The following is a 16,581-nucleotide window of genomic DNA, read 5'->3' on the forward strand; positions in this document are numbered from 1 at the left end:
TGCTATGAATGGTATGAATGCTACGAATGCTACAAACATTCCTTTTCCGTTATAATAACCTTAATATTTTTCAACCCAATAATTCCTAAGCCACCAGCGTATACATGTATTTCCTCCCATCCAACCAAGTCACGATAAAATCAGCAAGTATCAGAGACAATCGAGTCGGCGCTGAAATTTCTGAATGTCCTGGTCCCTTAATGAAACAATCCATTATTCCTTGTCTAGACCTGCCCACCAGTTACACCTGTCACGCTCTCTCCAGCAGGGAAGGTAGCCTCGTACTCCAACACAAGCTTCACACCCTGTCCCGGATTCAGATGGACGTTCCATGTCACTTCTCCGCCTTTCTTCGCCGTAGCGACAGCGCTTCCCCACTTTCCGTTATTCGCAATCTCTTTTCCATCAGAGCCATACACGCTAGCTCGAACATCTTTTGCATTGCCTTTGCCACTAGTTGGAGATGGGAGAACCGCAAAGGCACTGGTGCCGGCTCGGACGCCTTCACCTCCAGCCTTCAAGCCACGGGGATTCGTGATCTCGATGCGGAGGCGCTCGTCTTCGGAGACAGGGACTTGATCCAGGACAGTAAGCTCGCATGGGGCGTTGTGCTTGGTGTTGGTAATGACGACGGTTCGAGTGAAGACGTTGCTGTCTTCCTTATTGAAGATGCCGCTCTGAGAACGGCGAACTGTCGGCTTGGAGTAATTGATATTGATAGCTGGATCGACTCCCAACGGAAGAGAGAACGATTCTCCGGCTGAGCATCTTGGGAATGTTGCTTGTCCCAAAAATGATCCATCGAGGGTTAAGCCAAGAGGACCTTTGAGTAGGGTGATCTTAGAGGTATTGCGGAGACGAGCTTTGAGGAAAGCGACTTGGCGGAGCTTTCCAATGACGATGTGAGAGAATATAACGTTCCGGAAGTCGATCTTGGCAATCTTGTGCTTGATGGTGGAGTGGCTTGGAGTCAGGGTCTTGAGACCAGGGACGTCGTAGGTGGTAGTCATTCCGGATTCCTGCCAAGCACCAGCTTCAAACTCAAGGGGGTTAAAAGATGGCCCATCAAAAAGAGCGAAGCCCATGTCCTCGTCTGAATCATCCTCTTCCTTTTCTTCCTGTTCAGCAACAGCGTGACTGCTGCCGAATAAGGCTGACTTATTTGCCCCCCCACCAAAAGCACTTGAACTCGCTCCCACATTCGCATTCCCAAAGAGCCCACCTGTATGAACTGCTTGTGCCCCAAAAGCTTGGGGTACAGGTTTTGAGTGTCTGCTTACCACTTTTTGAACTTCCCTTGATAGTTTCGCCTGCTTTTGGGCGGCCATTCTGGCTTGTTGCGCCGCAAAGGTATTATGGGCGTTGTTGTCGCGGCCGAAAATGTCCGACCGCTGCTTTTGGCTCGGGTCAGTTGTGGTACTCCATTCCCGTCTTTTGGCCGCTACTTCGTTTTGGCTCATTAGTGAAGCATCGGTGTTGCCATTGACAACCTTGGTTAGTCGGACATGCCATGGCTGCATAATGGGGATGGTTTCACTCAGGCCAGAGAAGGTAGTCTGAGATGTCGAGAGAACAACCTATGAGCAGGTTAGCATGATTTTGTAAGAGTAGAGGCTTCCCTTGGACAGCGGAAATGAATAACTTCAAAAGTGCGCAATACTGAGTGCTTTCTATAATGGGGTTGAGGGTCAGCTTACGTTTGCATCGCGCCAAGTCTCCGACGTGGTATTTTTCAGCCCTGCCCCGTATTCCAATAGTCCAGCACCCTTCATCGTACTCAAATTAAGGTCATATCTGGGTGACCAAGAAGCTGAATATGTGATGTATGATAGAGATAGGCTGATCTCGCCAGACTTCACCCGTTCAGCAGATGGTTCGTGAAAAGTGGTCGTGGCAAGATTAACCAGAGTATCGCCATCATTCACAGAGCTTCGACGAGACGATCCTGGTGTTGAAGTTGAAGGTTCAAGGTTGATAGTAATCTTGTACACCTTCTTTGGCCAAAAGGATTCGCGCTCAGTCTTGACTCTCTGCTTCTCATTGTAAATCTCGGCCTTCTTACGCAAAATCTTCTCTTTCCGCTTCGCTGCCTCCTTTTCCTTCTTCTCATTGGCCTTTACCAAGTCCTTGGCCAATTTCGTCTTTTCCTTCTCTGTCTTACGAATTTCCTCGCGGATGTTCTCGCAAGAATTGGTACTAGACTCGTGCTCCCCGTAAATCTTCACGCGCTCCTCGTTGTAAGCTTTCAGAAGCTTCTCGAGGTCGTTTGGAGGTGGCCGATCAGTCGTCACACTTCTGCCGAAATTATCACAGATTGAAAGACGGCTGGCAGCTGAATTGATGTTCTCTTGTTCGCTGAGAAGGTCGGTATTCAATTTCTTGATCTTATCAGCGACGGCTTTCATGGCATCGTGCTCGACCTCAGATTCATCCTCGTCCTCATCATCTTCCTCCTCGGAATCAGAGGGATAGATATCCTCGTAAACCTCTCGATTTGGAAGAAGGTCGACTGCGACATCAGTGATTGTAGCGGCTCCAGTTCCCTCAATTTTGATGGAGTGTTCATCGACGGTTGGAGCTAGCCCATCAATCACAATCTGATTTGCACCTGGTTGTAGAGTGATTTCTTTGATATCACGAATAATCTGGGCTCGTGTAGGGAACAGGAGAACGCTTCGGGTGGTCAAGTCCCGAATGCGAAACTCTTGTTTGTGGATTTCGTCGTGCGCCATGATGATCGATTGCTTCTTCGGGGCTGTACGTACTACAAATCAGGTGATTTGAACTAGGTGAGCGCGATTTCTTCGCAGATGTGATGAAGGATGAGTTTAGGTGATTGTAAAAGAAACGATGAAGTAGAAGAGAAAAGGATAAGATGGTGAGGATGAAAGCTCTTTTATAAAGATATCACAACATCACACAGGCCAAGGCAGACTGCACTTGCAGGTGCTGCAGCGAATCATCGCCGGAATGTACATACGGCAGGTAACTTAGCACAAACGGAGAACCAGGCAGACATAAGACTCCGAGTCACGACGAATACCGGCTCTGTTGATTGGGTGCAGTCACGACGATTACCAACTCTTTTAATTGCGTGCAGCACAGCTCAAAGAAAGATTTCCATATGTTTCAAGGATAAGGCACAGAATCCTATTTTAAGCGCTGTTTGCTGAGTCATCCATTGTAACTTCACCTCGTGCATCTACATCTCTCTGTCGCATTTTGATTCAACATCAACCATACTCCATGACCAAAATTGCCGATAACTTCTTATACATGAGGAATCTGCTAAACATCCGTATCCCAGCATTACAGCTGGACGAAGTTGCCGTCAAAGTGCTGTCCTTCCTTTCCTTCAATCCATCTCTTCTCTCCCAGTCGAAGACTCAATGCGTCTGTAAGTTGGCACGCTATAGAGATGCGCCTTTCTTCTCACCCTTCCCACCAAACATTCCCAAGTGTGTATGAGTGAAACCGCTCCCATACTTCAACCCATAGCCCAGCATACGATCCATGCCGATGTGCGCGAGCCAGCACAGAGCCAGTCCGGCAGCTGCCTTATTATCGCGTGCCAATGCAGCGCATAATAAAAGTATAGGAGGCGTTTCCGTGTGAACTGAATTGTAGATGACAGCACCTATCGAGGTATTGGCTAGGTATCCTGCCATACCTAGATCTGGAAGGAGGAGAAGGCCGGCAAATGTCCACCACGACTGATCGAATTGCGAATATGCCCAGATTGTTGAACCGAATATGCAGGCACCTTCTATTTGCAGAAGTACCTTTGGCCAACTCTTTACGAAGCCGTCTTTCATTGCGAAGTCTTCCTGTCGGGGTAGAATCAATACCGAAGATGTAGGAATATTAATGAGGCTTGGCAGGTTGGTGAGCTGCCTTAATCGATTTTGACTTAGACGGAAGATGATGATGTTTTGCAATATGATCAGTTGAGCACGACTAAGTCAAAGTTGGAAGATAAATAATATCTGGAACCAGATAGGTAATGGAGGCAGGGCGTTATATCATATGTGATGATACATGAAACGGCGAACGCGAATGTAACTCGAGTGATCTGAGATTATAAGTGAGATGATGTTAATAATGGTGCTTGAGCTTGCTGATATATATATATATACATATAGAGTATATGGTTCTCGCGGTTCGGTGTCTTAGTCCATGGAGGCCACCGAGGCACGTGACTAAGGCGAGGAAACAGCGAGGAAAACGCGAGACAGATATTTCTTGCACAGATATTTTAGTGCTATTGACCTCGACCACTTAGAATATAAATCATTCTTCCCCTGATAAATTTAATAAGTGTAAAAAGATCAAGGCTTTAGAAGTTCGAGTCGTGAAGGAAGTGGCATATAATTCCATCACTGTCTACCAAGTTTTCAAAGCTACTTCTCCCAATTTTGACTTAACACTAGAAGAAGAATAATTGCTTCCTGTAAAATATTATCATATAGATAAGAAACCTCTTCCAAAGGACTGGTCCTTTGTTTCATAAGTACATGGAGATGCCTGCGGTCTTTCACACTAATAAATCCACCTATTTGTCAAGTTTTAAGGCTTAGCCATCCTTAATACCGAGCGTATGGTAGCGAGTCGTCTTAGAAAATGCATCCTGCTCCCTTACCAACTAAAAATATCCATTCTTCGTAAACTTCCTCGCATTGCCTAAAACTGAATTGGTCGTGGTAACAAGTGAGAGTTTTTAGTACAACAAGGACGCGAAGGAAGAACTAGCCGGCTGACAACTACTAAATTGGCTTTTAAGTAAGATTATAAACGAACTTAATTTTAATTCCTTTCCCTATTATAGAAATAGTATATTTTCCATGCTACTTCTATTAATACCATCATTCTGCGATTTGCAACAAAGAATGAGAGAAGGTGTATTTAGCGACTGTTTACGGCGTATTGCATTCAACGGGCTCTCGCGGTCACTCACAGCTTATTGGTAAGATCTACTACAACCGATTAATTTTCATAATTCTATGCTTATCGCAGATGCGATATGTAATAAAGATTCAGCAGAATATATACTCACCTGTTTAAGTATCTCCAAGCTACGAAAAGTCGCCAGTGAGAAAACGACTCGATCTTTATGCCTAAAGACGACCCAAATTTACATCTTAAAGTGACGAGGTACAGTGGACCGAATTGAGGTAGTATTTGCTACTTAAATTACATTCTATTACTATAGGTACAACTGTAGCACTTGATATCCTCAATTTCCTAGACTTGAACTTGGACTCGACAGGGCATATCACTGAAGATAAAATCCACTCCATATCTATATATCTAAGTCCTCGCTGAACTCTAACGATAGACACGAGCTGTGAAAGAACACATCGCCGCTCACTAGCATTTATATGCAAGTCAGCATGTCTTCTATCAAGTTCCATGGCAGACTTAAATCTAATATTAGAAGCGTATACGAAATGCATCAGAAACCCCTTGAACCTCCGCATTTCCTAACTCGCATAGTTCTCCGTCGCAGCACATACGAAGTTGTGACTCGCATTGGTCTCTTCTCCAATAGCCATTCCTTCGGGATCGCCTAGCCTACGCCCCACTTAGGGAACTGGGAGGAATGTAATGATGGGAAATTCTATTATTAAACCAGGTGCGAAGTGCAACAGGAATAAGATATCTTATCTTAAGATAGAAACGCAATTGATTTTGAACAAGTGTTCTGTCGGGATGTATTCGCGACTAAGCGATGCAGAGGCATAACCTGTCCTGTCCTGTCCTGTCCTTTTCGCCTTGTCATCCACTCTAGACATCACAACATCACAATACAAACCCACCAAAACCAGAGTCAAGCCTTACCAAATGCATACTAGCTAGTAAGAAATTGATCACCCCTGTGATACCAACATGTTCTCTCACCTCGAGTTGTGATTAAAGTAGCGATTAAAAAACACTTACACGTGATCCATATATGTATAATCTATTATCATACTTAAGATGTGTCGGAATCCTATCACTCTATTTATACGGAGTTTAAATTGAGACCTTGAGTTATCTTCTAAATATACTTTACTCTTAATAGAATGCATAGTCTATTTACAACTTCTGAAGGAGACATGACACGTGATTTACCACTACCGTACAGTACACCTCAAGCCTGCTTATTTCAAATGCCAACCCTTCCTTCCTTCGTTCCCTCCCTTCAAACCATTTCATCTTCGAATTAACCAAACACGCCCTCAATCTTTCATACACGCAAAGAACGAAAGTACCAGTGACATCGATCGTGGAGCTCAGTTCTCATCAAGTATCACGGTATACGTTATAACTTATAACGTCCGATTCGATTCACGAATTTGCTGTGGTGGCTATGTACAGCTGGAAAGAGTAGCAAGAAGTGAAAACGCAGCAGTGGACAGGTCTAGCAGAGCAGAGTAGATAGATAGATAACCGGGAAAAGCACAATGGTCTAGCTGCTATTATTCTCTTCTCTTCTGTTCTTTCGCAATAGACTAAGGATAGATAGCGGAGGTGGAAGATTGAACTTCTTCTTTCTGTGATATGTTTAGCAGAGATTATCTGATCTAGGCAGATATGAAGCTTGAAGGTACCCCGAGTATAAGGCTGGATGTATGGATGTTTAGGGGTTGTTTAGCAAGTTTGGAGAATCGTTCTTTTATAGAAACTTCACCGCTGTTGATGACGAGATTCACGAGCATTGGATTACATGGGATGCTGCAATTAAACGCCTTGAAGATTCCCAAGGAACCCATCATCGCTTACGATTTCTCATTACTGGTAATCAATACATGCTTGGTAACTTCGCTGAGGCATAGCCATAAACAATATTCCTCCGCAACCAAACAATCCAAGCATAGGCTCACCCCATAAACAGTATCCCAACACTTACGCGCTATTCAAAATCTCCAACACACACCCAACCAACCGCAATCCAAAACCTCAGCGTCGGGCAAGAATAATTCTCTTCGCCTTGCTCCTGGCCCACGTCACGAACTTCCACCACGGCATCTGGGTGTTCCTCTCCGGTGGAGGAGGCCGCGTGTACTAGGTACCTCGTCAGTTCCACCCAAACCTCACAAGACATCAGGACCGGACTAAACTTACAGCTTCGACCTTGAGATCAAGGATCCTAGAAGCCGTCACCCGCAGCTGTTCTTTCGCCTCCGTTGCCCTTACACCGCGCCCAACGAACACTTTATTGAAGATCCGCGCTGCTTTCTCGGCATGTGCGATGGAGCCGAATAAGTTGTCGCTGCAGTGTGAGAGGAGAAGGTATGCTTCGGCTTTGCACCAGCGATGGTGTTCCTCGTGGGATAGGAAGGCGTTGCAGGCGGAAATACATTCTTCTTTGGTGAGATTGCCGTCTTTGTAACCCTGTACGACTATCTGGAATTGGGTTGCGGCGTGGCAGTGATGCAAAGTGGGAGTGGTGGTGCCGGTGGAGGTGGAGGTGGAGGTGGAGGTGGAGGACGGGGAGACGGACATTGTGCGAGTGGTTGTGATGATTGTCAGTGTTGGAGATGAAAGAATGTTGTCTTGTTGATATTTGTGATAAGTGATATTTGAATCAAGTGGGGTTGACGGAAAATGAATCGATGTTGATGTTGAAAGAAGACGGAAGATTGTAGGATTGCATGCTCTTAAAAACTAACAAGAAGCAGTCTTGAGTTGAGGCAGGCGCAACTGGAGGTGGGTGCACTGGTAGCTGCAAATACGAATGAGAAAGGCACACATCTCGTGGTCCGGTATGTTGTCTCTTCGCACCTTCCTTGCTCAAGGCCAGTAACTATGGAAGGCATATGCGAGTGATATTCAAGCAATAGGAAATTTGGGGCGAGCATAACGACTTGTCTATACGGATACGCCGTGATGTGTGATAATCCATAAGAACAAAGAATGGGTAAACCGCTTATGGACGTCCCATCCCCAGACAAACCACCGAAGTAATACGATCAGTAAAGAGGCTGCACCAGCAATCCCTCATCAATTTCACCCCTCAGTGCAAAGACCGCCTGACCCCGTTCCGGTCCCTCAATATTCTCCCGTTCCTGCCTCTGCTCAGAATCCTCAGTATAAAACCCATACTCATCGACCTCCCTCTCCTCCACACGCCGCAAGATCCCCTCCACAATCTCCAGCACGTCAGCAGCACCCATGAACCCCTCGGCTTCCAACTGCTTCCATATCTTGACTGCCCTCAATGCATATGCGAAAGCAATATAAGCATGCGGTGTGGTGGGGGGTGCATTCGCCAAGAGCGCATATGCTAAGCCCTTCGTAATGGGATGGATGTCAGGCTTGCGGATCAATTCGCGGCAGGTGTGATAGTCGAGGCATTCTAGATGTTCGTCGCCGGGCTCATCTGGCGAGAAAGGGAAGTAGCAGGCTCTGATCTGATTCTTGTAGAGGTTTTTGTTTGTGGATGGCGGAGGCGTTGATGCTGGCGTTAGGGGTGACTGAGGCGTTTCATCCGCTTGGCTTTCGGGAGATGAGCTGATGTTTACTCTTTGAAACATGTTTGTCATGGAAGTAAAGCTAAAGAAACTGTAGAATCTGTTGGTTGCCATGGGTATTGTGTATTGTGGATGAGGATGTTGTATGTAGAAACAAAGCTGAAGGGGCCAGGAGGAGGGTTTATGAGTGCTCCAGGAGCATTGCTCCTTCCGCCCCAACAGTGTTCAACCTATAGTTGCATCTTCTGGCAGGTGGGAGTCTATGTGCAAATGTCAGCGACAGGAGTCACAAGCTTCCGGAGAAGCAGACTGGGGATTCTTCCCTTATTCGTCTATGTTTCCCTTCCTGTTTGACATTGTCGGGTAAAACCAAGAGTTAACAACTTAGCTGAACCCTTCTAATGATTTTCTCACAAAAGAACCCCCTTTGCATAACCCGCCACGACTGATGGTGCGGCATTTCTATCAAGTGAGGGTTTGATGCTGCTTCATGAGGAGTGTGCTGATTTAGGGTTGGTTGCAAGAACGGGGGCCAAGAAGTCTCTTGCGCTGTTATGCCACCAGCGCGATCAAGCCAATTATCGATGTCACGACAACCTATAATCCATCCATATAGTAATGGAAGGCAACGACGGTCAAAACTTTACGATGCACCAGGTCGTGAAACGCACCAGCATGCCCCACATCCCACGTGATGGACTCATAAAGACTGCGAGTCCGTACAGAACCCGATGAGGAAGGCCAGGAAAGAAGTAGGAGAAACAAGGAATCAATACAGGCGATTTACACAATAGCAGCAGAGAAAGAATTCACTCGAAAGAGTCTATTACTGATCTATCTTCTATTCTTGCAGAAAACGTTTCATCCATAGACATAATATAAAATTCGCAATGTTAACTCCAGACGAGGCCAGGCCAGGCCCAATGCAATCATGATCGTAACCCAGGCCCAAGCCAAAAAAAAGCACTCTTTTCTCTTCTTTTTGTATTCTTTCCATTCTATCCCACCCACAACGGCATATCTAATCGTCTTCATCAGAGAAAACTAGAAGAGAATGTTAGCTTCTTGTTTATAAGTCTTGAGTGGAGGTGGATGTTGCTTACCTTCCTCACCACGCTTGCGACGGGCCATACGATCCTTCTTCTTCTTCCGGAGCTCGGCGGATGTAAGCTTCTTGGCCTTCTTCGTCGAGACAATCTTGTTGCCCATGGCGTCGAATTTTTCTTCCTCATCTTCGTCTCCCTTTAGACGGGGACCAACACCTTGTCCTTGCACCCAGTTGTGGCCTGATGGTGTCATCTTTCCGTCCCTATTAAAATGTTAGCATTAAAGAGCGGCAAACTAGATATTGCAGGGTCCTTACATTACTGCCCAAACTTCCTCAGTCAAATTCTTGGTGAATTCAGCAGAGTGAGTAATGATAATAACACCACCCTCGAACGACTTAAGAGCCTTCGACAGAGCACCGAGAGAATCACGATCAAGATAGTTGGTAGGCTCATCAAGAACGATCAAATGAGGTCTTTGCCACGAGCAAGCAGCAAGGACGACCTTGACACGCTGACCACCAGAAAGACCCAACATACGGGAGTGAGAAACCAACTCAGCATCGAGACCAAAGTTGGCGCAGTGGGACTCAATCTCCTTTCGGACCAAAGGACGGAATTGACCACTGGCCAGGGCCTCCTTTTGATCAACATCAGCAACCATCTTTTGATGGGATGCCAAAATCTCAGTTCGGGGAATCCAGGCGTTGTCTGCAGTCATCATGGGAACCCATCGCTCGTTCTTCAGGCCAACGTTCTCTCCGAGAGCGAACGAACACTCGTACTCGTAAGAGTTCTTGAACTTACGGCGAGAGTGGATGCCAATGACACGGCGTTGCGAACCCTCGATCTTGTAAATCTTGTCCATGGCCTTCTCATCCTCATCGGTGACAATCTTGTTGGCACGATCCATAGTCTCACGATCCTCACCAGTCTGGAAACGCCATTGGATGTACTCGGAAGGAGTCTTCTCCAAGTGGTGATCGATATGGGCGAAAGCGTGTTGCTTGATGTAGGCGATACGGATGTTCTCGTGGGTGTAAACATCACCGATGGTGGGGATGAGTTCACCGGTCAAGACGTTGATGAGGGTAGATTTACCAGCACCGTTGGGGCCAATGACGGCAATACGGGAACCGAGAGAGCACTGGAAGGAAATGTCTTGGATTTGTGGCTTGGGGGTACCTGGGTATTGGAAGGTCATCTTGCTGACACGAACAATGGCCTTGGCCTTTGTCTTGACACCCTCCAAGAAACCTGGCTCGGGGAACTTGAATTCAATCTCGGAGTCACCAAGCTCGTAGTATGAGCTGGCAGATGGGCACTTCTTGACGAATTCTCTCAAGTTACCACGGTATCTCTTGAGCTTGTATCTCTCGTAGTGGATGATGTGTTGACAGACGTGGTCAAGGAAACCACTGTCGTGGGAGACGATGATGGACGTGCAAGGAGAGTTCATGAGGTAATCTTCGAGCCACTTGACGTTCTTGACATCCAAATGGTTGGTAGGCTCATCGAGGAGAAGAATATCTGGTTCCTCGAAAACAGCACGGGCAAGAGCCAGCTTCATCTTCCATCCACCAGAAAGGGCGGTAATCAGGTTGGCGGTCATCTCAGGGGTGAAACCGAACTCGGCCAATTGCTTCTCGACATCGGCTTGGGAAGTCTTGACACCGACCTCAGCAAGCTTCTTCATGGTCCACGCAATAGTGGTCTGCTCAGTATCTGCAGAGTCGAGATCGTGCTCCACGAACACAGTCTTGACTTCGCTCTTCTTGGGGAAACCCTCGACCTGCTCGTTGTTGATGGCACGCATGAGAGTAGACTTTCCAGATCCGTTGGGACCGCAAAGACCATATCGCTGGCCACGCTTAAGACGGAGATGTGTTTGGTTGAGGAGAATCTTAGCACCGTAGGCCAAGTTGAACGTGCAGTTGCAAAGATCCTCACCCTCCTCATCATCAGCCTCACCAGCATCTTCCTCATCAGCGAGCGGGGATGCCTTCTTTCGGAGGGCGTCGACAACGCTCTGCGACTCGGATTCTCCAATGATAGCAGCGATATAAGGCTTGATGTTTTGGGTCCAGCTGATGGAATCAGCATCCTTCTCATCAATAAGTTGACCAGCAATGGCAGATGCGTATTCGACAACTGGCTCAAATTTGGTAGCGGCATCCTTGTGCTTGGTGCCTCCGATAATTTCCTTAAGGATGGCACTGACAGTGGCAGTGTCACCAGCATGGGAAGCCTCGGGAATCTTGTCATTAGGACCGACAGCACCAACACGGCGAAGGGTATCAAGACCTTGCTTGGTCTTCTCACGAGCCTCGGGATCAGCCAAGTTCTCGTAGTTCTTGATCAGACCAGGCATCAATTTTGGCAAGAAAGATGCAACAATATTGGGGTCCTCGACCAACTTGCACATGTTGTCGACAATAACGGCAGCCTTTCGCTTGATGGCAGTCTCACGCTCAGCAAGACCACGATCCAGAAGAGGAACCATAATGGCAAGGGTTGGCTCGTGGACATCGGTAACGAAAGTAGTGGCACCGAGTAAGTGAACAGTCTCCGGGACGTTCTCTGGCTTGGCAATACACTTGATGAGTTCGGGAATGAAACGGTCGATATCCTTGTTGACAATCAAACCACAGACCTTCTCCATTGTACCGTACGCCATTTTCTTGACCTCGGGCTTTGTGTCCCACATGGCCTCGGAAACGATAGGAATGAGTTCAGGGACACGGAAGGCGAGTTGTGCGGGCGAAGACTTGATCAATTCCTCGATGCAGGTCAGATCACAGATCTTTTCTTGCCACTTTTGTGCGTTTCGGATCGAGTCGATGATTGGGGGAAGAACAGCCTTGACGGCGTTGGCGTTGACAGCCTTGACGATGCTCACAGCGGCGGCTTGAGCAGCATTTCGGACGGGCACGATCTTGTCACCAACGGCTGAGAGAACCGAAGGCAGGAGAACGACGAGGTATGGCTCGACGGAGGGAGAGGTATCCTGGTGGTCGGCAATGGCCTGGATGGCGTTGAGAGCGCGCTCTCTAACGGTGGCATCCTTCTTGTTGCCCAGTTGCTTCTTCAGGGCATTGACGGTCCTGTGAAATAAATTGTTAGCATACTGAATTTTCCATAATTGTCGCTGCAGTTAATTTATTGCGACCGGTGGGCTGGTTTGCCACAAAACATAAGGGCGCCTGAGGGCAAAAGCCTCTATTTGGTGACACTTGGGGATATAAGAAGGTCGGATAGAATCTTTTGTATACTCACTTGGTAGGAGCATCGTGCTCTTCAATGGGACCATTAATGAAAGTTGCGAGGTTGAGGGTCGCAGCGTTCACATCCTCCTGGGCCTTGCTGAGGTTCAGCTTGGCCATCAGCTCGTCAAGGATCTTGACGGAGTTCTTATTTTCGTTTGCCATATTTGCGGATGCTGGCTGTGAGGATTCTGCGACAGTACCGGGCATTTCGTAGAAGAAGGAGAGGGAGAAGGAGGGGGGATTCTGTTATGTGTGCGATAAGAAGAAATTTCTCGCGCTAAAGTAAGCACGGATCGGTGAGATTGATGGGGACTGGACTGGACTGGACTGGTGCAGCCGAATCGTCCTCGGACTTGTCGCCCGCTCTATTTCGGTACTATTATTCGTAAAAGAACGACAGAATGGTATGGATTTCGTGTGTAAGAAGAGACGACGATGGGTACACAAGGAGGAGAGTTTGGTGTTTTAAATATTTTTCCCAATTCACGTCGAGTGGCCACTTTTTCTGCAGGGATCTATCTAATCAGTCTAACTGGGAAGGCGATTTTACAGTACTGTACGTACGGTGAAAGGAAAAGGATTGCAGTACCAGTCGAAGGCATTAATTAGTCAGCAGCATTCGAAGGCACGGTCAACAACACTCCTAATACCAACTGAAAGGATCGAACAGCTGGTCTACGTATCAGCAAGTGCCCACCTTATTTCATTTATGAGTGTTGGGATATTAGGACCGCATCGAGAACCGCATCACGACCTTTATAGTCATGTGACTTAGAGTAGCTTAGTCAGCACAGAGGCATAACCTCGTGTCTACACCACACCACCATGAATGCTAAGCAACATCAACCAGTATCAAGTCTACTACGTAGTATAGAGAAGTGATCACGGATATCAAACCTGTGATACCAACAAATGGGGTCATTCGAATTTTATAACGGCACTATTGTGGTGGGGACCAAACGGGCTGTCACGTGAAGTGGGGTATGCAGCTAGCACTACACCGTACCTTATAAAATCGGACACTTCGATAAACTTGGATCATCATCTATTCTACAACAAACTCTTTTATACAGATTATTTAATATATATATCTATACAACAATAAAACTATAAGTCAGATCCTAGCCTAGAGTCCGCGGTTGTGTTGTCCCTCCACACTATCATACTAACAAACCGACCACCGCCTTGCTCTATTATTATATTAAAAAATAATAGTGCCCTGAGAATGATATTGAGAAATGAAACATACACTTCTATAGAGCCTTTTATCATAGATATGCTTACATTCCATGACGACTTCTTTCTTAGCAATCCACGTGTTGTCTTAAGTATAGGAGACTATCTTGGATGGATGGCTTCCTAAGCATTACTTAGAACAATTTCGCATCCCTATATTCAGCGCTAAACCCGCAATGGGCCGTTCTGTCTTCAGTTCACTGATTTCTATGCAAGTAACATTTTCGTTGATAAAGACGGGAACATCAGATATCTTATCGACTATGAGTGGGTTTATGCGCTACCTACTGGGATACTTTCCATTCCGTATTAGCTTACGGGATGCGCTATTGATGGAATAACAAACAAGAAGTTTGATGAGTTCAAGATAGTTCATCAGGAGTTTATGAATATACTTGAGGAGGAGGAAGTCAAGATTACGGCAACGAATTTGCCTGCAATAACACTAATTATACATGATAGCTGGACAACTAGTGCAGTATGGTTCTGGCATTGTATTACGTCCGTAAATGCCACATGATCTCTAGTTGCTACAAGAAAGGTCACCGAGCGGGAAAAATATGCAAAAGAGTTAAAGGCTCTCTTTAACGAAAAGGCATGCCTTTCTACAGAGGAAGAGACTCATGGCTAAGTTTATATTTTGATAGAAGCGCACAAGCGTCAACATATGTTATTGGCTATTCAAATCTATGTCTTCTGCTTCTCTTTCTCTCTTTCTCTGTCCTGTTGCTCTTTCCATGCCCGCTCCTTCTCTGCCGCTTCTTTCTCCTCTCTTGCCCTCCGTTTTGTTTCTCGCTCCTCTTGGGCGCTCTTGCCAGATGAGATCGTGGCCGCCAGGTCTTTTGCCTCGCCACTAACAGCAACTGTTGCCTGCAAAACGGTTAGAGCCACTACCACTGATGTACAGGGTATTGTCATAAAAACTGCAACTTTCTATAAAATATGCTTTAACAAGGCTTGTATGGAGTCCCGCTGCCGGAAACACCCTTTTTCTAGTAGAAAGTAGAGGATTTTAACAGTTTGATTACTAAATAAGGCATAAATGATCTATCTAGGGGGGTTTCAGCTAATAGAAACTCTCTATTATCCTAGTTAAATCCTGGTTCCAAGTGGAAAGTTGCAGTATTTATGAAAACACCCTGTATACGGAGTGGCTGTCGAAATTAGTGTCACTATGGAAACTCAGTGAAGTTTGTTTTTGGTCCCACAATCCTATCCCCTAAACCTATAAAGGCTTAAAGCGTACATTAGACTTATCTTCCCTGCTCTCCAGGCTCTGCACATCAATTCATAATCTCACCTGGTACTTTGACCAGCAGATATGCGGCGCTAATCAAAAGAGGAAACCGAGCCAGCCAAACTAATAAGCACAATTCCCGCGCCAACTCTGCTCCTATGTTCTCTATAGCGAGTTGATCGGAGAGTATACGACGGGCCTGCATTATAAATACCAACCAATGCTCCGATGGCAGACTCAAACTTCACCTTCTTTCCCTTTCATCTCAAACAATTCTCACTAGCCAGCAACAATGTCACAAGACAAGAAGGTCGTCTTCATCACGGGGGCTAACACGGGTCTTGGCCTTGAAATAGTCAAGGCGTTGTATAAAAGTACGCAACCATACGATATCGTCGTTGGTAGTCGGCTTGTTAGCAATGGTGAAGCTGCCGTTGCAGCTATGCAACAAGAAATCCCATCTTCTTCTAGCAGCCTCAGCGTAGTCCAACTGGACCTTGCCTCGGATGAGTCCATTAAGAAAGCCGTCGAGAACATTGAATCAAAATTCGGCCTGCTAGATGTCTTGGTCAACAATGGGGGCGCAGCCTTTGACGGAGCTCTCAGAGATGGCCAGCTGAGCATCCGGGAGGCGTGGAACAAGTCGTGGGATACGAACGTCGCCGGCACTCAAGTACTCACGAGTGAAGCAATTCCACTGCTGCTCAAGTCAAGCCAGCCACGACTGATCTTCATTACAAGCGGGACTTCTGCGTTGGCCTTTACCGAGAGATTTGATCACCCAGCGCTACAGCGCATCAACGCCTCGCCAGCACCAGGTTGGCCAAAGCCAAAAGAAATCAATCCTATCGAGTCATACCGGAGCGCAAAGACTGGACTTAACATGATGATGAGACAGTGGCACCGGATTCTACTCAATGATGGAGTAAAGGTCTGGGCTATATCCCCGGGATTTCTCGCAACTAACCTGGGGAACGTTGGGATTGAACAGATGAGGAAGGTAAGCAAAGAAGATAGCCTGTCGAAGAATCAATTTTCTGACCAATGAATATTAGATGGGAGCGCGAGATCCTTCAGAGGGTGGCAATTTTGTTAAAGGTGTTATTGAAGGGGAACAAGACTCGGAAGTCGGAAAAGTGGTGGGCGCTCATGGTATCCAAACTTGGTAAGACAGCTCAGCATTCTTGTTATAGCCTCTAGAACGTGAGATTATATCAATGCCTCCTACATCGAATTATACAATTACTGAATTGGGCGATCTCGTAATCTCACTATGCATAATTACTGAGTATATTGAACGAACTGTAGCCTCTCACGCTGCCTGAGGGATATATGGAGAATAG

At 46.5% G+C, this 16,581-nt stretch overlaps 3 protein-coding genes across 3 annotated transcripts; 1 reads left to right on the forward strand and 2 right to left on the reverse strand.

The window, feature by feature from the left end:
* Nucleotides 1–224: 224 nt before the first annotated feature.
* On the reverse strand, nt 225–2,753 carry F37C4.5 (the record flags this gene model as incomplete). The annotated part of the gene is made up of 2 exons (XM_031152855.1): nt 225–1,577; nt 1,698–2,753. Coding segments are annotated over 2 exons (2,409 nt in total), but the record flags the coding sequence as incomplete, so codon positions are not given.
* A 6,721-nt stretch (nt 2,754–9,474) lies between these two features.
* TEF3 (Elongation factor) lies at nt 9,475–12,972 on the reverse strand (the record flags this gene model as incomplete). The annotated part of the gene is made up of 4 exons (XM_031152856.1): nt 9,475–9,497; nt 9,557–9,762; nt 9,817–12,603; nt 12,776–12,972. The coding sequence occupies 4 exons, from the start codon at nt 12,970–12,972 to the stop codon at nt 9,475–9,477; spliced, it is 3,213 nt and encodes a 1,070-aa protein (XP_031003097.1).
* Nucleotides 12,973–15,530: 2,558 nt separating this feature from the next.
* On the forward strand, nt 15,531–16,407 carry tropE_2 (Short-chain dehydrogenase/reductase; the record flags this gene model as incomplete). The annotated part of the gene is made up of 2 exons (XM_031152857.1): nt 15,531–16,238; nt 16,294–16,407. 2 exons carry the CDS (start codon nt 15,531–15,533, stop codon nt 16,405–16,407), a joined length of 822 nt encoding a protein of 273 aa, XP_031003093.1.
* Nucleotides 16,408–16,581: the final 174 nt, after the last annotated feature.

The sequence above is a fragment of the Lachnellula hyalina genome, assembly GCF_007821495.1.
Source record: "Lachnellula hyalina strain CBS 185.66 chromosome Unknown contig00136, whole genome shotgun sequence".
Lineage (NCBI taxonomy): Eukaryota > Fungi > Ascomycota > Leotiomycetes > Helotiales > Lachnaceae > Lachnellula > Lachnellula hyalina.